Source organism: Leptidea sinapis, chromosome 39, assembly GCF_905404315.1.
Source record: "Leptidea sinapis chromosome 39, ilLepSina1.1, whole genome shotgun sequence".
Lineage (NCBI taxonomy): Eukaryota > Metazoa > Arthropoda > Insecta > Lepidoptera > Pieridae > Leptidea > Leptidea sinapis.
The window spans coordinates 4,725,998-4,749,764 of NC_066303.1; the positions used below are offsets into that span (position 1 = coordinate 4,725,998).

The 23,767-nt window shown below is 34.9% G+C and overlaps 2 protein-coding genes across 2 annotated transcripts in view; one reads left to right on the top strand and one right to left on the bottom strand.

Moving 5' to 3' along the window:
• LOC126976185 (ceramide phosphoethanolamine synthase) overlaps positions 1–23,767 on the top strand; it is a 389,843-nt gene that overhangs the window by 89,953 nt on the left and 276,123 nt on the right. The window lies entirely within an intron of this gene.
• The window catches only part of LOC126976047 (uncharacterized), a 37,759-nt gene continuing 19,560 nt past the window's right edge, over positions 5,569–23,767 (bottom strand). Inside the window, exons 3-6 of the mRNA XM_050824190.1 lie at positions 16,790–16,871; positions 8,362–8,733; positions 6,262–7,120; positions 5,569–5,986 (exon numbers count right to left, since the gene is read on the bottom strand). Coding sequence (XP_050680147.1) covers positions 5,569–5,986; positions 6,262–7,120; positions 8,362–8,733; positions 16,790–16,871 — 1,731 coding nt within the window. The remainder of the gene's footprint in view (positions 5,987–6,261; positions 7,121–8,361; positions 8,734–16,789; positions 16,872–23,767) is intronic.

The window sequence follows — 23,767 nt, forward strand, 5'->3', positions numbered from 1 at the left end:
CTAGGGGAGCCGGGGTCGCATACCCGTATACTATACCACAACTTCCGGATAGGTAAGTTGGGATGAGTATCCCATGACTATTTACGTACAAATAACGTAAGTAACAAATATAAATTCAAGCCAATAAATAAACATACAAACTTTCCCCTTTATACTTAACATGAGTGTTATTTTTGATAAAAACGTAAAAAACTCCGACTGAACAGATCTTGATCGGAAAATGGGACAGACTGACGAACGTAAAATTTATAGGAACCCACGTTTTTGTCTGGATTTAAAAAAAATACCTAACTGCTACTCCACTGATGTCACTGTCCAAATCGGGTTCTTAATTCAAAATAAGCAGCTGAAACTGAAATAGTGTTTACATTGCTGCCTATTGACAAATTATATTTTAAACAACTGGAGTAAACGCAGAAATGTATAGACATAGCAGTCGAAGGTTTTTATGGTGTCATTTGTTGCATGTGCCATATTTCGGCTTTGATTTTGTATGAGGTGCATTGTCTATTTGTATAGAACGTCATTGGATATGCCCCCCCATTAATTAATTAGTGATTAATTATTGAAACTTAATTTGTAACCAATTGGGTCGTACTGTTAGTTGGTATAATTTAATTTATTTATTTATTAAGGCTTACCAACTAGATACATAATTTAAAATATACGAATAAGATTATCTATATTAAAGGTATGCACAATGTTACTAAACTAAAAAACTAATGCTAAAAACAAATTAGAAAAATAAAAAATATGAATTTACTACTAATTTAAATATTTTGTTATAGGATACATATATGAGATGAATGGGAGAGTTTCATCCGTAATCTTTACATATAAAAATGAATTGCTGTTCGTTGGTCTTGCTAAAACTCGGGAACGGCTGGACCGATTTGGCTAATTTTGGTCTTAAATTATTTGTGGAAGTTCAGAGAAGGCTTAATAGGTGAATAAGTATGAAAATGCTCGGAATTAAATAAAAACAACGATTTTGATTTTTGTGTTGTTCAGAAATTGAAAGAATAGTTTAAAATGAATAACTAATTAGAATCTTTGTTTCTCAGGAGGTAAAAATGGAACATTATTCTAGCTACCTATACTTAGTGGATTAACTACAGCTGTTAACTATGAGGGCAATACAACGTTTGCTGTGTCAGCTAGTTATTACTATAAAATTTAATAAATATTGGGGAATAATTACTTATTCGACAATTAAATGCTGTCACTTATTCGTTTCTTGTCAATTAAATGCGATAATGATTAATGAGGAGTCAGAAATGAGGGATATCACATTAAAAATAACAAATTGTTTAGATTTGAAAGAGCGACTAGAATATCTCTAAAGATACATATACATTCTTATTTGGGAAAAATTTAAAGAAAATTTAATGAATGCCTGATGGGAGACTATATTTGGGGGTGAATAAGAGAAACTTCTACTGAACATGATAGGAAAAGTGAAACTGTTTATTTATAAACATTTTAACTCTATTTTAAAACTTCAATTGCAAGAAAATATCGCAAATTGTTGTTCGGTATCTTTTATCAGATCATCTCTATGTATTTTCATTAATTTTAATTTTCCCATTTTTTTGTCATAAAAGCAAATTTTATTTTATATAGATTCTTTTTATTGTTATTCTTATTTCTATACATAAAAGTAATAAAAATGAATTATATATGTATATACCCGTGCGCAGAAATGCTGTAGACACATGTAATGTTAAAGTAGGTATACTATAAACTATTTCTATGAAATGATGAAGGAATCTATGATTAACAACAAATACGTGCTTTAATACAGGTGTCATTTTTTTTTTTTTTATGGAATAGGAGGACAAACGAGCGTACGGGTCACCTGGTGTTAAGTGATCACCGCCGCCCACACTCTCCTGCAACACCAGAGGACTCACAAGAGCGTGATTTGATTTTTATCATAGTTACTTTGTTGAAGTCGATTGTAAAATTATCAGAAGAAATTCGGTCTGCAAAAAACACCAATTATCACAAGAAAATGATTGTTGCGAAACGGATTTGGCATTTGTATGATGATTTTAAAGTTATAATTCTTTAGGCGCGTTATGAAAAAATTATAAGAGTAAAATTTTAAGATGCCCGCGCATCACTGTAACACAAAAGTTGTTGCAGGTTGTAGAAGTTGATTCCCAAAATTTTCTGACGTTTACGTCATTCGTTATTGTTTTTGGTTTCTTCGTCTATTATTAAGACAGGCAAAGGGTTCAAGCCCATACAGCCGTATTAATTATTTAATAATTAATTGTCAAAGCCATTTTTTGCAAGATTTTTACAGTATTGATCTTTCTAAAAACCCAGAATAGCACGAGGAATAAATCATTTAAACGATTTTCGCTTCGTTAGGCCGTTTATTACACAATGTTTCGTGTCATTTAACTTGCAAATAAAATTGTTTAATACCTATAGAGGTATAGTTATAGACCAATGATTAACTTCTACAAGTTGAATACTTCTTTATGTAATTCGCATAAGTGGATATTCTCTATTAGTCATTGACAATTTAAATTTCATCATCCTCCTCCCACAGTCAGCTTATCTTCTTTAAAGTCAGTATTATCGAAGAGACGGATAGCCTCGGCGATCACATGATGGTGAAGTCTTAGGTTCTGCGTATTTTTGAATGATTTTTACGATTAAACACCTTAATGTCGACATGAATTAAGCCAATTCGTAAGTACCAGGGGTATTAACAATATCTCTGAGCATATTATTCCGAAATCATTGTTTACATTATTATTTGTATGTCCCTAAAAGTCCAACAAAAGTCGACCTTAAGTCCACATTGGCATAAGGCGTATCCGTTTATATAATATGCCTATATTGTCCACTGATAATGAGGGGTGATTTCCAACTACACTCGTTTCTTTTTGAAATGCTGTCACAATCTATTTATACGTATAAATGATTTAAGATAAAGTTTAAACCTTTTTTGTAAAATCTATATGAGATTATTTTGATACGCAACTCTATAACTATCTATTCTATACATATTATAATATATATATATATATTATAATATGTTATTATATATATATTATAAGAGTTATGATATAATATATATATATATATATATATATTATATCATAACTCTTTTTACACAAAGTGAATTATTAGTAGTATTACTAGGAAAGATAAAATTCTAATTGTTTGGTGTTAGTAAGATTACTTGCTTATGCCTCTATTTATTTGAGTTGTGGATCTCGTTAGAGTAAAGGCCTCCTCCAGTTTTTTCCAAAATGTTCTATTTTTCCTTTTGCATCCAGTATTTTCCTGCTATATCAATAGATAATAATGAAATATTATAATAAAGTTGTATAATATCAGTTTGTTTGTATGTTTGTGTGCACATCACGTAGAAGGCACTAAAAGGAATGAAGGAAGGTGATAAAAGAGGATTTTGTTGGTTGTAGCGTGATAGCACGTTAATTATATTATGTGTTATAAATTCAAATGATTACAAATGTAACATATAGCACAGTTGTGTAAAAGAATTATATAGAGAGCAATGAACAAAGTCGTAGTCAATGCTCGTTTAAGATAAATCTATTACATAGGGTCACAGAAATGTGTTATTTCATGTTTCAACCAATTTAAAAAAAGAATTATATTGTTTTTTTAAAAATCATACTAGCTTTCCTCCAAGGATAGGACATCAGACAGCTTAAGCCGGCCCACATTTTAGCGCTCTATAATGCGCAGGTCCGGCCATATATGGAGTATTGCTGTCATCTCTGGTCTGGCGCACCCCAGTATTAGCTCGAACCATTTGAACGCGTGCAACGCAGAGCTGCTCGAATAGTCAGGGATCCAGTGCTCTGTGAATGGCTGGATCACCTGGCATAGATACGGTTACGTTGCGTAGAGATGCCGCTTCATTGTGTGTCTTCTGCCGCAGAAAGAAGAGGATACCATTTCAAGTTTCAGGGTTAAGATGTGAATTGAAACACGATTTGTTTGCAAATGGTACTTTTCTTTGACTGGACCTGTCGCCACTAAATTGGCGATTATAACAATGGTCATAAGAAGATGGTCAATGAGGTTCATCAAGTGGGATTATAGTAATAATTTTTTTCACCTGCCCAGAAAAGTAATCTTGAGAGGGAAAATTTGTAGATTTTTCCATACAAACATTATCGACTCTTTCTTCTTGGCTTTTTACTCTAGTATAATCTTCAATTAAGATCAACGTCACCATTATCCATGTCTGTCTCATCCTTTAAGTTGTGCTAAAAACTGCTCAATCAAATTTACCGTTAACAGAAGAAGAGTAGCATTCCATTGATTTTTACCAACTTCCGTTACCACGATGATTTATAATTTTTAAAATTCTCAGCACCAGTAGTGCTTGATTTAGCCAAATTATACCTGATGCGTGGATTAACTTGTCGTGCGGACGCATCAGTTGTATTGAATGATACAGTAAGGTAGGTCCACATTTTGCGGGTAAAACGAAAAATGGCAAAAGAGAAAGAATATGTATAGCGCGGTGAGTGAAAGAGAAGGTAGACCTTATTCATTTGCCACTTTTCCTTGTATGTGGACAAGGCCTAGGAAAGATGGCTGAGGTTTTAAATTACGTTCTAAAAAAGGCATAAAAGGCATTTATTTTCTCAAAATTTATTCCTTTACATTTTTTTGATGTCATCTCTAATATACTAGATACTACTAATAATAATAATTTTATTTTATTTTATTTTATTTGGGACACAAAACAATTACATACTAGATGAATTAGAGGAAGAAATAACATAAATAGTACTGATTGCATAACCAACGACAATGTCCAGGGGCTACTATTTAAGTGTTAGGTAACAAGAAAGAAAAGTAGTTATTACAAACAGATGTTGCTTACAATATTATTATGATGTTACATATAAGTCTCCAATGAGAATATTTAATTTCATAACAATGAGATTTAAGTTTAAATTTAATTAAATAACATTAATTAAGTTGATGCTGTTTCAATGTGCTATTAATTGCTGATTTGAATTGTCGTTAATAATAATAATAATATAGCCTTTATTCAGATTCTTACTAACATAGAGAACTAACAATACTCAAACATAAAACATTAGAAACAAAATAACTTATTCTAGTATTTGTATTTTTTTTTATTTTTTGTGAATCTGTTTGCCAATCGGCAAAGGCCTCCTCCAACCGTTTCCATTCGTGTCTTTCTTGAGCCACTCTGTTCCTCCTTTAACTGTTTAAAGTTACTCCTGCCACTTCCCTGATATCGTCCTCCCATCTTTTCTGGGTTCTACCTCTTTTCCTTTTCCCTTCCCTGGGATACCATCTTGTCACTTTCTTACTCCATTTGTCATGTCCTCTTACCATGTGCCCAGCCCATCTCCATTTGAGTCTTCTAATTTTGGATTTGACGTCAATGACTTTTGTTTTACTTCTGATGACGCGGTTTTTTTAGTCTGTCTGATCTTTTCACGTTCAGAATACTTCTCTCCATAGCATATTGGCAAGTTGCGAGTTTGGTAATCATTTCATGAGTTAAAGTCTATGATTGGCCGCCATACATCAGAACGGGTAAATACAGGTGTTATACAATTTGCTCTTGATATTAATATTAAGTTTTTCGTCTTTCCTAACCTCTCTCAAACTCCAATATCTTCTCCAGCTGTTCGTAATTCTTCTCTTTACTTCCTCGCGCATAGGTTTTTTTTGAGTTATGAGCTGTCCCAGATATATGAATTCATCAGTATAGTTGATTTCAGTATTTCCTAATTGTATCATGTCTTTTTTCCCATTTGTCATCACTCTAGTTTTGTCTGGATTGAGTTTTAACCCTATTTTTTCACTTTCTGTTGCAAGTTCTTCTATCATAGTTTTCATATCTTCGAATGTTTTAGCGAATAGCACTATGTCATCAGCGAATCTCAAATGCGTTAATGATTCGCCATCTATATTGATCCCGAAATTTTGCCAATTGATTCGTCTGAAAATTGATTCTAAAACAGCTGAAAATATTTTTAGAGGTAAGGGATCTCCCGACAGTCGTTAGACATAACGCCATTTCCTACTTTGAATGGATGACTCTTCTTTTCTAGTTGTATTCTGGCTGTACTTTGACTGTATTCGTTTTTTATTAATCGAATGTATTTATGCTCAATCCCTGCTAATGCTTCCCATATATTTTTGTGTACTAGGGAGTCAAATGCCTAACTGTAGTCGACGAATGCTATATAGTATGTAAGCTGGTATTCATTGTACTTCTCTAAAACTTGACGAACTACATGGATGTGCTCAATCACTGAGTAGTCCTTACGAAAACCAGCCTGCTCTATCGGTTGATGTTCGTCCAATGTCCTTTCAATACGTTTTAAAATGATCATCGCGAAGATTTTGTAAATATTTGACATTAGGCTGATAAGGCGATAGTTACCAATATCATGTTTATCTCCTTTTTTATAGAGCAGAATAATGGTAGACTCTGTCCATTGCTGAGGTATTATTTCAGTGTTTAAGATAGTGTTAAACATCTCTGTAAGGACAGGTATTAAAACTTCCTTGTAATTTCTCAGGAATTCGTTGCTTATGCCATCAGGACCCGGTGTTTTATCTACACTTTGGGTGACTATAGCTTTTTCGACTTCAACTTGAAGAATGCTAGAAACGCTTGAAGTACCCACCAAAGTGTTTTCACATGTTGTTGGGTTGCTTTTGTACAATTTCTTGTAATAAGATGTTGCAATTCCCAATATGTCGGTTCGGCGATGATTCCATTTTCCAGTATCATCTTTCATTTTAACGATCCAATCATTTGAATTCTTCAATTCTTTGTATGCTTTTTTGACTCCACCCGTTTTACTTATATACGCTTCTATGATTTCCATTCTACTTTTTTTCTTATCCTTCCTTATGCTATCTTTAATTTCTTTACTAATCTTCGTTAAATGTTTTCTTCTATCTTGTGTATCTCTGGCTTTGATTAAGTGATTTCTCTCTTCTAGCAGTCTTACGGTATTTTTTGTCAACCATTTTCTTGGTTCATCTTTGGTATTTGCATTTAGTTGTATTTGGGTTTTATGGTGTTTTCTATCCAGTTGTATTTTTCTTGCGTACCCATCTCCTTTGCGTTAGATTGAAAGTCTATGAATTTGTCCCTTATATTGATTGTTATTTGTTCTAACTGATATTTCCCAAGCTTTATATTTCCTGGGCCTCGTCTTGGTCTAGACTGTTTTGGTTGATTTGCTACCAGTTCTGTTCTAATTAATCTATGATTAGTGTTAAAGTTCAATTTGTTAATCACGGAGAAGTTAGTGAAGTAGCTATTTCTGTTAGTCATTATAAAATCAATTTGATTTTTTGTTTTACGATCAGGTGAGATCCAGGTCCACATGTTTTTATTGTTTTTCTTGAACAGAGTATTTAAGATGGTTAAGTTGTTTTGTAGTGCAAAGTTAGTGATATGTTCTCCATTTCTACTTCTAGTTTTGTCACTGTAGTTGTATGGTCCTAGTACCTTTTCTTCTCCTGGGCGCCTATCTCCGATTTGACCATTACAGTCTCCCATTATTATGAGGTTTTTATGGCCATGCTCTTGGATTGCATTGTTTAGATCAAGGTAGAATGTGTTTATTGTTTCTGGATTAGATTGTGCGGTTGGAGAGTATATTTGTAGAATAGACCAAGGATTTTTATTACCAGGTAATTTTATATTCAGCATGGCAATACGTTCCGAAATACCTACAAATCCTTCCACGTAATTTGATATATACTTTTTTACTATGAATCCAACCCCGTGAAGGCCCGGGGTCTCGCCTATATGGTAAAACAAGTAATCAGGGTAAGAAATGATATTTTCCCCCATTCTTCTCACTTCACTTAGGCCAATAATGTCTCATTTGATGTGTTTTAAAGCATACATTAGTTCTGTGAGATTTTCTTCATTTTTCAAGGTAAGTACATTGAGGGCTGCGATGTGTATTTTGTAATTATAATTTTTATTGTTATTTCTTATTGTTGGAGGGTTGTGGTCTCTATGCCCCACGAGGACCAGTCGGCTTGGGGCAGTTTGAAGAATTTTTGTTTCGTTGTTAGTTTTTTTGGTTGGTTTTGGTTTCCGTTTGCCGATTTTTAATTGTTATTGTTTTTTTATGTTAGATATAGTAGAAAGGGAGTTGGATCTCGACCTCATCATATCAAAGGCATTTGTCCTGTTTGACTTGATTGAGGAAGTAGTCTGTTGTTTTTTATAATCTACATTATAAGCGGCGGGTGAAGCAGATAATTCTCTTTTTCTTTTCTCTTGGCTATGTATGTTCTGTTTCACTATTAGTTTGTCATATTTGAAATATGCTATATTGCCTCTTTTCCTCTCTTTAGCTAGCTCTGCTTGCAAAGTTTTCCTCTTTTCCAAAACTTCCTTTGAGTAATCTTCACTAATGTTAATTGACTTCAAGTTCTTTTTATTTTTAATTATTTCGTTCTTTTTCATGTTGCTTGTAAACGAACATAGTACCGGCCGCGGCTTGTTGTAATCTCTATTCTTAGTTCCTAAACGATAAATTTTGTTGACTTCGTAGTCTTCTATATTGATATTTAGATCATGTTTCAGGTTTTCCTTTAATTTTTGCAGTAATTCATAGGTTGACGTTTCTTTTTCTTCCAGGCCAAATACAATAGTATTGTTTTTCTTCTCCGCTCTTTTCAGGAACTCTGTTTCTTTTTCTAGTTTTTCTACTTTTATTTTTAAGATTTTATTTTCTTCCACTAAAGGAATTAATTTCTCTTCCATTTAATCCATAATACTTTTTGTAATAGATTCCTTCAGTTCTGCTGTTTGGCTTTGCATCTCAATTTTAATTTTTTCAAATAATATTTGAAACTGATCTTCCATTGTATAGCTATGTAGTTGTGTTTGCGTATCTTAAAATGTAATAGTAAAGGTGGTAGAAAGATTGAAAGTTAATTTCGTAGTTGGTAACACTGATTACTAAACTAACGGCAAGGTGTAAACGCAGCACGGCACGATGTAAACGCAGCACGGCGCGCGGTCGCGAGAAGCGAGCGGCGAGACGCGAGGCACGAACGAATGACTCACTGCACTGTCACTGGTTTAAAACTTGTTAACGTTGTCTTTTAAAATTTTTATATTTGTGATATGAGTATATGAGTTGATTTTTCAAACACTGATAGAACTAACTATACACTTTATAGTAATGTTTAGATTTACACTTAATAACCACTTTGTACAGTATTCTTTATTTGTTATTTGCGGAGCAAAATAAAACACGTCTCCACTTTACTACAATCGGCAAGCGAAGCGAAGATACTACTACCACTTCGGAAATAAATGGCGCTCTGAGAGAGAAGAAGCGGCGCAAGAAACTCTCCCAGCATTCTTTTTTGCTCTCTTTTTAATAAAAATATACAATATTGTACTGTCATTGCTATTGCTATAAAAAATCATAATCTAGTCCCAGGCAGGCAGAATATCTAAGTGATCGGGCATCACTTAGATATTCAGCTGGGGAGTAATAGGATTTACGACAGAGCCATTTTTTAATAAAACGTTTATATTTATTTATAGATAATGCCTAATAATAATAACAGTGGCTGGGACTTTATTATGAAAGTGTAAACATTTACCCTTAAAGCTATTATCTATCCTATGAAGCCTACTAGAATTAGTCACAAGAAATCCCTTATTTCTAGGGTTATAGAGTTATAATTGTATCTTAGCCGCGGGCGTAAGACCACACAGACGCGTACCGAAATTTCGCGTGTGTAGCGAAACGGCAACGTCACACAGACGCAGTTGTTTTGCGTGGATGACGTGTGTATTTCCGGTGTGATGCGTGTCTTATCACGCGTCTCGCCACGCCACGTATCAGTGTAGGCCGGCTTTTAGGTACGCGTTAAGGCAATAAACACAATGGATCTAAATACGATTCCACGCGATACTAAACTGATATCCATATCTATTATATGGATATATTGATAAGTCTCACGTGTATAACGTGTGAATAATATCGAAATACAATTTTCAGAGAACTACGAGTCTTGTCCGATTTCGCGTAGCGAAGGAGAATCTGGGAGAACACGTAGGGTCATTTTAATATGCTTAAGTATAAATTTCTTATCGATGTTACCTACATTAAAAATATTAAAATAAAAGTCAACCGACACAGAAACTATAATAGCTTAGCTTTAAGGCGCGCTTTGTTCAAAAATAATTAGATAAGACTTACGTATGATTCGCAGTGACCAATGGTGTCGAGTATTAATTTCCTAATTTTAAAAAAAATCGGAAGAAACACTAATCAAAACGATTAATTTTAGCATAACTGTGAAGTAATAAAGTTTACTAAAGAGTAAATTTTGACCATTATTTTATGACGTTTAGTTTAAAGTCAAAGACAAAGTTTTAATTTGCATAAACATTTATTTGCATAATCAATTTTCTCAACTTCATTTCGATCAAAAAGTAAATTTCCAATTAAACTAAAAAAAAGAAAATAGAATAATCTTTGAAAAAGTGCTACGACTTCAATATTGACATAGTTTAAACATGGATTCCGGGTTCTTCAGGCATCCATGGTAATGAAACAGGTTCCACTCAATATTTTGAAATTGTCTCTCATGACTTGTGCACCATCCTGAAACCCAAGATGTATAAGAGTTGGTCCAGCTTATAGCAAGTTTCCAAAACTTCAAGAGGCAAATTTTATGGAAAGCTCCAATCTGAAATACCTCAAAAACCTTGGTTCTCCTAATTAAGGATTCCCAATAAATCAGTAATATCAACTAATTGCCGTTTACGTCTTAACTACGCTTGTACTTCAGTATTCTAGCAAAACTTAGAATTTGAGACCATTACTTTCGTGATTGTGGCCTTAATGAGGGTAATGTGTATCTGTGGATGACTGTGACTTTTTTTGAACAGATGCTTCCTTAGCTTCTGCCCTCTGCTTCTACTGGAGAGGAACGCCACACATCCAGATGGTGGGGATGACATCCTAATTTGTAGCGTGTCGTGTGAAGGTGGAATTCGGCGGCGAAAATGAGATCAAACATCTCTTCGTAATACTAGTGATAATATAATATTTTTCTAACATAATGGTGTGGGACTCCTTTAGGTACTGCCATGTATAGCACATGCATTCAGTTCGCCTTCTTAACCCATTTAATTATTATTATTCCAGCGTCTTACTCCAAGGTTGCTACTACAGAATCATCTTGCAACATAATTGGAATGATTGTGGCATAGAAAAGGGATTCCCTGTTCCCCGTTGTCCGAATTTATCTAAAGTGGCATTCTGATAGTTATCAGAATTCTTTGCGTGCACTGTTTTCGAGTGACACAATCCAACGTTACTCTCAATTTGAAATCTATAATATATATCAGATGGAATTTTCCCTGACAACCTTCAAATCAACTTCACGCATGACATACAAGTCACAGCTTGAAATTAATTAAACATTGTTTTGTTTTACGTCCACTTTGATCTCTTTATCGTAGTTTATTTTTAACGAGACGCTGTCCTTCGGAAGCTGTATGTTTATTCAACAGATTTCTCAGACTTAAATGAGCACAATAATGATTGTTTAAAGATTGTAGTGGACAAAAGGTATATGAAATGTTGTTCATACTAAATAAGTATTAATAGGTATAAACATAAAAATTACGTGGATTTATAAAGAATTATAATAATCATGTAGAAAATGTATTAAAAGCTAAAATAATTAGGTAGGTACTCAGCACCAGTAATCCACAACCCTCCTACCCAAACTTCGAGGGCAACGCAGTTCTCGGCGTACTTCAATCATTGACCTGTTCAGGTACTGTGTACTGTTTATCATTATTAATCTCAGGGATTATAACACATCTGCAGATCTATTGTGGCCCCTACATGACGGCCCGTACTGACTTGAGACGCACGCCCTAATGACAACCATACTCGTTGTGATGAGGAGATCAAACATCAAGCTTCTCCTTGCAACGCTCTTAAATGAATATAAATCACATCCTCAATACCTATATGTAACCCTTAACGCAGAATCCTCAAGGGGTTCAAGTGGGATAGGTCCTCTGGCTGGAGTGCTAGGGCTTTAATCTATCCTGCTCTCACTGGTGGCCTCTCACTCCAGTAGAATCTGTTTAAAGTCTTCGTAGGCCTCTTGGCAGAAGTGTCCTTTAAGTTAGCAAACTTATGAGGCATCGTAATTGACTCCTGGCCCAGTTTATGCAAAGTCATTCACAAGTCATCCCACCTCTTATAAAGCGTGGTAACGAAATCCAAAGATTAGCTGTTTCGCGGGTTTCCTGATTCTTCATGGCTCTACAGGTTAGGGCTTCTCCAATACTAAAGAATTTATGTTCAGTGAAAGTTGAAGAAAATTGGCTAGCTCATCAGCTATCTCGTTTCATTTTATATTTTTGTGGTTGTCTGGTAACCACACACCAGAGTGACCGTGTTACATTTAAAAACAACAAAAGTATCGTTCTCGATCACTGGATCCAGTTACTACAAGCTACAATAGTTCACGCGGATGAGCTTGGACCAGCTATCGTTACCTTCGACAATATTCTAGGAAAGGACACGACCGGCCCCTAGATGCCGCCTTATGCAATAATATGTAGGTGATTTCGAATTATAATCATTGGCTCTTGAAGTTTTCAATTCTGTCGTCAGAGATGTCTAAACTTTTACCACCCATTCGAAATAGACTGCCTCAGACTTGAGAAGAACGGGCGCGAGAAACTCAGCGGGCCTTTTTTCATAAAATATGGATTACAATGTATTATCGTACCATAAGCATTTTTAACTAAAGAGCCTGCGGGTGTCCGCTTCATTCCCAGTCTGTGGTGTCATTAAGAAAATCGTTTATGCTATAGTCACCTTTCCCACACACAGGAGGAACCTCCTCCTGTGTGTGGGAAAGGTGACTATCAATTCGATCAGTATTTTTTTATGTATGTACACCGATTACTTTGAGATTTATGTTTTTTCTTTCGTTCAGCAGTATAGATGCCATTTGGCCAATTTACATAGTTTGGCCCAGTAGTTTTCATTTTGTGAACATTTTTTATGAAAATGTTTGTTAACCTGGATGATATAATTATTTTTTGTGTACGGCTTTTTTAGGAGTTTTCATTCAGGTTGATTATATATTATAATTATTAATTGACACTAAAAAGTAAAAAAAAATTGTGAGCCGTCACGGGACGCCCGGCAGATGTGAAACATCGAAATTATTTTGTACAAGTAATAGGCACAAAAGTACAGATTATGACAGGAACTAAGTATGGCATGATAAAAAAATACAATATTACGAATTTTTTCCAGAAGATGATGTTATATAATTGTTAAAATAATTATGTAAGTCCTGTCTTACCACAATTTTTTTGAAATTCGAAGTTACCACAAGAGAAAGTACTACGTAATACATAATATAGATGGCGCTAACAACAATATAGCGTGGCGAAGCGTCGCCACGGCCTGTATCGCCACGCCAACAATAAGGTTTACCCTCCGCCTATACATGTTTCACATCAATAAAAAAAACTACGTTTAAAAAAACCGACTTCCCAAACTGAAAAGTATCAAATAACTAAAAATTAAATTTAATACACATTTACCTTTAATATTAATAAAATAATATTATTTGTATATGCTACATATTTTATTATATAACATTTTATTAATATTTTATGATAATAAAATAACAACCCAAGTGGACAGACACGCGTGGCCAGACAACCTTAATAATTACAGTAAGTAAGCTGTTTATAATATAAAGTTTTATTTTATTTAGGGCTTGGCACCGAATTAAAACCTATTAATAGGTAGTACATATAAATAATACTATTTTAATAATATTTAAGTAAAGGTGTATTAAATAAAATTTTTAGTTATTTGATATATCGGCGCAAATACTACAACACACAAAGTAGCACGTGCGCCGGGTCGTAACAATACAGCCCGCACGATCGACACTGCAGTCAGTCGTGCTCGGGCTGTCGTACGGTACGGACCTCTCTGGGACGTCGTAACGCTGCCCGTTGAATAAACGAAAGTAATATAATACCTACTCGTAGTTTTCTTTAGAAGAATCAATGAGTGATCTTCAGCAAGATAGCAATTGTGATGTCAACAGTAATGACGTCACACCTTTTAAAAACAATACAGAGGTTCTTACCTCGTCAGATACTTTTCAGTTTTTGAAGTCGGTTTTTTTAAACGTAGTTTTTTTTATTAACAATTCTTTTAAATTTCGTAACACATTTGTTTTGTATCTGTATTTGTATCTGATGATCATATTGTCAAAGCATATACATCGCCCAATAAAAGACTTACTAACCCGACTTAACCGAGTAGTAGGCATAGGGTTTGTTCCTCATTCAACATTATGATTGTCATAGTTTCTAGCAAATTCCTCAATATGTTTTTACTCAATTATAGAGCATTATCAAGGATATATTGAGAACCAACAGTCAAAATGTCTATTTCTTTAAAATTTTCTCTTAATGATTCTATAGGACCTAGGTTACAAATAGCTCGAATAGTCCTCTTCTGCAGCACAAATATGATATTATTATCGGCTGCACTGCTCCATAACAATATACCAGAACATAATACTATGAAAGTAACTAAAGAATTCTAGTCGCGGCACGGCGCCGTATCTATGTCAGTTAACTGTCAAATTTTTTAACTTAATCCTTCAATATAGGGCCTCATTGCAATTAGGAATCAAGAATAATGCCAAGAAATATAGCAGATTCCACTGGTTTAACTCGTACCACCTCTCCGTAACATTAGCGTGGTAAATTTAATATTATTTAGTTTTATGACTATTTAACATTTAGTTATTGGCGCTAAACCAGTACACGATGTCAGATAGAGTATTTTTTACTTTGTCATATGAAACTTAAGAATATATTGAGAAGCAACAGTCCAAATGTTTATTTTTTTAAACATAATAGTAACACCTAATATATAAGTGTCGGGCATGACCGCGTTAGTTGTACCGTACCACAATGTCGGTTATTGACTTCTACCTATCTGTTGTGTCTAGAGAAAGTGATTCATTTGATGTTGTTGTTCTGGAAAACGGTCGATAGCCGCCCGCGACAATATACTGACTGGACTGTAGATATACTTATGATATAAATGTTTGCCGAAAAATCGGGATCTGTAGTCGAAGGGTTTCGGCAAGGGAACCCTCGGGGTGTATCTTATAAAGTACAAAAAACAATCAGAAATTTAAAAAAGAATGTACCATTATTACTGTTATCATTAAATAATTTAAACTAAGAAGATAAAAATTCCGTGGCCATCTGGAGGGCAAAGCCAAATTGGCTTCGAAGAAGCTGGGCGTCATCAATAGAGCACGGCAATACTTCAAGCCGCCCCATATTCTAGCGCTCTACAAAGCGCAGGTCCGGCCACACATGTAGTATTGCTGTCATCTCTGGTCTGGCGCACCCCAGTACCAGCTCGATCCATTTGACCGCGTGCAACGCAGAGCAGCTCGAATTGTCGGGGACCCAGTGTTCTGTGAACGGCTGGATCACTTGGCGTTGCGTAGAGACGTCGCTTCATTGTGTGTCTTCTACCGCATTTATCACGGGGAGTGTTCCGAAGAGCTGTTCAACCTGATTCCTGCCGCCGAATTCCACCTTCGCACGACACGCCACAATTTAGGATATCATCCCCACCATGTGGATGTGTGGCGGTCCTCCACAGTGCGGTTTTCAAGGAGCTTTCTTCCACGTACTACAAAGCTGTGGAATGAGCTTCCTTGTGCGGTGTTTCCGGGACGATACGACATGGGTCTCTTCAAAAAAAGCGCGTACACCATCCTTAAAGGCCGGCAACGCTCTTGTGATTCCTCTGGTGTTGCAAGAGAATGTGGGCGGCGGTGATCACTTAAAACCAGGTGACCCGTACGCTCGTTTGTACTCCTAATCCATAAAAAAAAATGAGGGCGAAATCGAAAACAGCCCCAATTAAAAAAAAATCGTTCTAATGAGCTCCAGTGTAGCACAACATTTTGAGCACAAAGTCAGTCATTAGGGAGTATGTTTCTTCGTATATTTTTATATAGACATTTGACTCGATTTTGAAGTCACTTTTACAATATATACATGATATTTTAAGCGCAGTTTTCATTGCATGTGGTAAAACGTAACACATTTTTAGTATCCATGGACGAGCCTTTTCGTAAGTGCATGGAATGAAATTTCTTTATTCATTTAGGTACGATTATTAGGATTATTAGGTAGATTTGTACGATTATGAAAGCCAATTTTGATGCCCCCGGTTCAAGGGACTACCAGAAGGTCTTGTGCCTTGAGAAGAACCGGCGAGATACTCAGTAAGTTTTATCATCCTTTTACAGCTTTCATAGTATCCATACATTTTCATCGTCTAAATATTCCTGAACTTTGCAATACGCTTTCTTAAGCTTAAATTTATGTAACGGAAGTTCAGTAACATGATGTGGGAGTTTGAACAGTTTTATGAAGTCTGAAATTTGGAACAGCAAGGCTTTTTTTACTTCTCGTGTTTATATTGTGATAAACACTATTATTCATGTATATATTGGAAAGCAACTGTATTGATTTCTTTAAATCTCTAAGTGAATCATCATCATCAGCCGGAAGACATCCACAGCTGGACAAAGGCCTCCCCCAAAGAGTTCAACGACGATCGGTCCTGCACTGCCCTCATCCAACGTATTCAGGCGATCTTGACCAGATCGTCAGTCCATCTTGTGAGGGGCCTACCAACACTGCCTTCGTTTGTAGCGTTGTCGAACCCGGGGATACTTAGCACCCCCTGCCCGGTCGCGTATGTAGCTGCTACCGGCTGAAATTTGTGAATATTGTTAATATAAATAAAAATATAATAATTCTGCTAAGTGTTCACTTCTTATTCACGAGGTCTTAATTTATAAATGACACGTGTGGCTCTCTATTGCAATACAAAAATGTAATGAATATCAGCTGCTGATCCCCACGTAAGTGTCCATCCCTACTCTGAGATATTACTATAGAAGTAACTGAAATATACAAGCCTTGCTGTCTCAACATCAGACAGTAATCTTATTTCTTTAACAGCAAAAACAGCCTAGATGAGTCTTCCTGATGAGGTAGTGATATGAGGATTCCATTGCAGACGTGAATCTAAAGTTATTCCTATCAATACGTTTGAGTCAACACATTGTATTATTTCTTCGTTAATTGTAATATTTGTACTGACATATTTTGGTAATAAAAATTTAATACATACTTGCTTTCTTGCGCCGTGGCGCAAAGCACGTTTCCAGGACGATACGACATGGCTACCTTCAAAAAAAGCGCGTACAATTTTCAAAGGCACGGGCAACGCTCCTGTGATTCATCTGGTGTTGCAAGAGAAGTTGGGTGGCGGAGATCACTAAACATGAAATAACCCGTACGCTCGTACACCCTCTCTTCCATTTATTTTATAATATTGCCTTGTATACTAATAATATACCCTATACTAAACAAGTGGGCTTAAATTAGATTTATTAAGACATTTTGAACTTTTCGCACAGCTTACAAAAAACTATTATTTGACTTTTAACGGGCCTGCATATTTCCAAAAAATGGAAAGCTATCAATTACAAAGAATTTCAGCTTTTATTAAGAAAATATGTATGTGCAAGAGCTTCTGTAATTAATTGGGGAAATTCACGAATCGATCACGACAGTCAAAACAAGCATGATACTTGGCTGATAAGCTGTAGATAACATAAAGCAGACGATTTGTTGGCAGACTTGACTTACAAGTTATTGGTGCCGGTGCTCTATTAAGTTGGCTAAGTGAAAATGGCGATCGCAAATATAAGTGTATGTATTGTGAATTTACTTAAACAAAAATTAACATTAATAGTTATTATAATAAGCAGTGGTAAGAATATGTGAATTAGAATAAGTTGTTTAAAATAACCAGTTTGTTACACATAGATTAATTAGTTACAGTTATCCTAGCTTTAAACTTTAAGAGGTTTTATTTTATTAGTTTAATTACTCGCAGTAGAAATAAAGGTGTTACTGAAGTAATTCATGTATAGTTTTTTTTATTAAATAGGAAAGGCAACCCGATTTCAACCGCGTAGAAATAGTTGGAGTGATTTGAATTTTGCTCACTCTTTCGTTGGTTTAATTTGCGTGGACCCTACCTCTAATTACTTAAAGAAAATATATACATATTTTCAATATGTATACTTATAATTATTAAAAAGGCACAAATTTAATTTAATATACACACAAACAGATAGCTGCTTCTATTTCAATTATATGGTGGTATTTTCCGTAGGGAAGACACAACGCAATATCGCAAATTTAACAGAGTCGTGTTCATATCTTATAGAAAGCTTAATCGCATTTCGCTAACGTTTTTTTGCTTCGTTGTGTTACCGTTATTATTGTCAGAAAATTCCTATACAGTCTTTTGTAAATGAAATAGAATCAGAATCAGAATATCTTTATTCAAATAAAACCTCGAGGATCACATTGAATCGTCACAAAATAAATTATACTAATATACAAAAATACAAAGTTGTATCCATAATTATACTATTGCACTATATTATACAAAAACTAGTCATAGCTCTACACCGGTTTACAAGAACCTAAGGTAATGTCAAGCTGTCATTACGAGATGGAGCGACATCTGGCCAGGCTATCTTGGCATTTATAAAATCATCTTTTCTATAATAGGCTTCCTTAATTAATTGTTTTTTAATGTGAGATTTGAAATGACGAATTGATAGCTCTGTCAATTTTGATGGGAGTTTGTTATAGAAACGCACAGAGTTTCCCATGAAAGAATCGTTAAGTTTTTGTAGTTGGTATCTTGGAATCAACAATTTATTCTTGTATCTTGTATTAATGTTATGTATATCATTTCTTTTCAGCAGATTATCTTTGTTTCTATGCGTGTACAATACATTTTCATAAATATATTGGGAAGTTACTGTTAATATATTTATATCTTTAAAACGGTTACGCAATGAGTCGCGAGGTTTCATATTATATATGCCACGAATTGCCCTCTTCTGTAAAACAAAGATTGTTAAAGTTAAGTTTGTTGAAGTTACCTGGTAAAGGGGACATTAATTGTGAGAAAGTACTATGGATTATGATGAACCTGAGCGGTTAAAGTAAATCGGGAATGGATTTCCTTGTGGCTCACTCTTTATAAATAAATATTTTAAACTATCTGACAGGTGGTCTGATGCTACATAGCTTTTTTCTCATGAATCTGATAAAAATATTATTTAAATCCAACTCCAGAGATTTGCGCCGACAAAACAAACAAGTCTTTTTTTAATATTAGTAAAAGTACCCCTTACTACTTCTTTTTTTATGAAAATAAGAGACGAGACGAGCAGGATGTTCAGCTGATGGTAACTGATACGCCCTGCCCATTACAATGCAGTGCCCCTCAAGATTCTTGAAAATCCCAAAAATTCTGAGCGGCAAATCAAATGCGCTCGTCATCTTAAGACGTAAGATGTTAAGTCTCATTTGCCCAGTAACTTCACTAGCTACGGCGCCCTTCAGACGGAAACTCAGTAATGTTTGCACATTACTGCTTCACGGCAGAAATAGGCGCCGTTGTGGTAGCCATAATCTAGCCGGCATCCTGTGCAAAGTAGCTTCCCACTTTATTTTACAGATTTGCACTTGCACATTGGCCTCACTTAATAATATGGCATAATACACTAGCCATAAAGGTTTCTCTTAATAAATTATTGAACAGTGCCGGAAGAATTCCCATTCCGAGACCACCCTTCAGAAGGTCTCGGAATGGGCCAAAATGTATCCTATTCAGTTTAACTCCCCAAAAAGCCAAGTGTACAAATCAATCCTTTAAAAACCTCATTTGTCGTATAACTCCTCTTCGACAACACTCTTCTGAATGCCTCGACCAGTATCGTACATACTGGGTCTAGAAATTCCGAGCGATTGCCAAATTTGGCATTGAATACTCTTCTTATTATAATAAAGCAACAGAGGGGGACAATTCTTCAAGCTGCCCCAAATTTTACATAATCTACTTTTCGTTATGTTGAAAATAACATACACATTTAAACATATGGTAAATTTTATTGTAAGAGAGATTTAGGCAAGCATTGCTTACAAAGTTACACATTCTTTTTTATTTGATTGTGCCTTAAAATATGGTCAAGGGTGGTCTTTGTGTCGTGCACGTTAACGGGCGTTACTTGTAATGATATCCAGTCATCCTGTGTCATCCAGTCATCATCGAGAAATCTGTTTCATGTTTTTAAATCAAGGCTTTTTTTAATATTGTTAATTTTTTTAATGCTTGAGCGGTTCGTGATTTTTGAGTAATAATTTTTATTTCTCGTTGCACAGATTAATTAAAATCTACAACTTGTACAATTGACTTAAAAGCGGCAATGATTTTCTAACTTCTCTTCTACTAACTAACCTTTCTCATTTCAATCTTTTGCGAAGTGGTGTTAATCGTAGTTAAAATAATTTTTAAAACCTTTTCCAATTGCCGAAGTCGTACTGAATCGAAAAAATATGTAACTACTGACATACAAGTTTCATTTAAATTACAATTTTGATTTGATTTGAGTGACGTAAATTTATAATGCAGTGCTCGTCCAGGCAATTCTCTATTAACATCTTTTTCTACTTTGGTTTGGTTGTGGACTTGAAAGGTCTGTGAAATTTCACGCACACGAGACTTTCAGAGACCAAGAAGTCAGTGTTTATGTTATTGCATTCTGTTTGCCGCAAAAAATCTTAAAAGTGTATTTAATTCTCTCTACTAAATGTAACATAACAAACAGTAAAACTTTATTTTTAGTAGTCATTATTTATAATGTAACCCCAGACTTAGATTCTGATTCAGTGTTCTTAGGAGTTACAATAGATTCTAAATTGCAATGGCGCCCCCATATTGAGAAATTTTCATACAAATTAAGTTCAGCTTCCTGCGCCGTTTGAAAAACAAGGCTGCTATCAAATATTATGCCTTAAAGTATTCTGATATACCTATATTGATAGCATCTTTATTTACAGAAGAAAGTTGTTAACGTTATGTGCGGTCTTGGAAGTCGAGATTCATTACGAAATCTGTTTAAAGAAATTTACTTACAGTGTCATCAGTATATATCTATCAAAATGTTATGTATACTAGGAAAAATATTCATAAAGATGTTAAAAAAGTGGAAACTGCATAACATTAACACAAGACTTAAACATTTAAATTGCCAAACCCACTTTTAGAACCACTTAGGCAAATAAGTTATTTTTGGGAAAATCTGTTAGATTCTGTAATAAACTCCCCACGATCCCAACAGAATTGCCTGCAAAAACATTTAGGACACATGCAAAAACTAATTTAATGGTAAAGGGTTATTGAGGAGTATATGAAGATGAAGAAGTTTGGCGTACGGTTCTTTGCATATCGCGAGTGTCTTCGATCCCGTAGCATTCACTAATAACGTATTCCAACACTGCGTCTTCCGGTACGTGGTCGCCATTCGAGGTCTTTTCTGCCCCGGACCCGACCATCGGACATCTGTCCGTTGAACTTTTAATTTATATAGCAATTTCTCTCACTAACTAAATAAAAAAGGACTCAAGTGTTAGTCGGACTTGCTTGCGATGTGTTCCGTACCATCATAATATAAGATCACTGGGTACTTCATATATGCTTTTGTGAAATAGACGAGAGAGCACTATCACAGTATTTGTAATGTTATTGGTTTTATTCCACCTCGGTTTTCGCTTGCAAACATTAATTAATTATATTAAACTCAATATGAATATATAGAGAGAAGATGTTATGTATTTATAGAAATTATTTATTAGTAACAGATAACGGTTATTAGGTATGTCGTGTCTGAGATTATCTTAATGGTTTGTTTTCGCTGTTGACAGGTCTCAGCAATAAATATGTGTTTATAAATCAATTTAAATGATCTCCTTATTTTAATTAATTTACTTTATAGCTTTGCTCAACATCACTGGTAATATTTAGTCGTGGACTTTGCAGTATGAGTTACCTACTAATTAAAATACGTCACTCTCATTTTTTGTAAAACAAGAGGTTGACAATTTAGTGGGTATATATAGATAAAAATTGTCCTCTAGGTTAATTGGTTGAGTTCCCGTGACAGACTTCGTCATGCTCGCATAATTGCTATAGCTTGCGGCAGTGTCGGGGGGCGGATCGTTCTTTTGCCTAAAATATGGTCGAGCGCGGCGATAGCTGGTCCATGCGCCATGCTCGTAAACGGGCGTTACTTGTGGTTGGCTGGTTTACTGTTATCAGAAACTCAGTTTCATGTTTCTTAATAAAGTTATTTGCTATATTTAAATTCATATAAATGCTCGCATAATAGCTTTATTTATTTACAGTGTGCTTGGATTGATGTATTTACTGTAATCAATAACTCTTGTGTTTTTTTATTATTAATAGTTAATTTACATTTATTACTTGACTTACTCGTGTAAGACATTTGAGGATTTTTCTTTCTATAAATATTTCGTATAACGACGAATTTGTAAAAGTTGATTTAAAAGAGTGGCAATGAGTTTTTTGCCACTTTTTCTCATTAAAGCTGAAAATTTTCCGAATTGGTGGTAACTAGTAGAAGAAAATATCTTGTGTCTGTTATTTCTTTGACATACATGAATAAAGTCATTTTGATATGATTTGTCCATAAATTATAATAATAGGCATACTACGGCAAGTTTACTTATAGCTTCAGAGATGCGTACCCGTAGATTGACCAACGGGAAATAAAATTACTATAAATCTATCGTTGATCTGTATGTTCTTCCGCCGATCTCTTAGGGGGGCTCACGAAACTCACCAGCTAGGAGCTGAACTTTTGCCAGAATGCGTATTATTATTATCGTCATAAAAGACGAAAATTCAGTCACACATAATGTTCTCACCTCTGGGCGGGTGCTCCTCAGTACCAGCTTCTTCCATTTGACCGCATACAGTGAAGAGCGGCTCAAATTATCGACGATCAAGTAATCTCCGATCGGTTTGAATCTTTTGGCTATCTCTCAGCATCTTCTACTGCATATTTCACGGGGAGCGCTAAGAGGAGTTTATTTATTTATTAGTGTATTCAGGATTTCATTTTCACCACCGGACATTCTATTAAAATGTCATAAATCCACAAGTAAACTTCGACCGAAAATGGTTTCCTGCACAGCAACTTTATGGAACAATTACCGGCTGCAGTTTCCCTAAACCAAAAAAGGTTAGAGCTTACTCCTTGAAGGCCGGTAACTCATTTCCTGACCCCTGGTGTTGCAGCTGTTTTACATTTCTCATCACGTGAGCCTCTTGCCTCTTTGCTCCCTCTTACATCCAGTATCCTGATGTTTGTTTCCAGTAAACTCCTAAACTAATGAACGAGCCGTTCGTTAATGGGGATTCCTTCGTGGAGTGCACTTTAGTCCAACTTGAGAGATAGGATAGTTTTTATTTCCATTTGGGACCCATATTTATTTTATTTCCAATATTTGTTTTGTATGGACATATATGAGAGAATTTTTTGACGCACGGTTGGACAATTCTGCTGTGAAACAATTTCATTTTAACAACATGGAGCATAATTTACGAATTAATTCTTGATGTTAAGAAATATTATTGACATATGCATAATATTCTGTAAAGATCAACTTCTGTCTTATGTATTATAACACAACCTCCCTAATTTTTTTAAG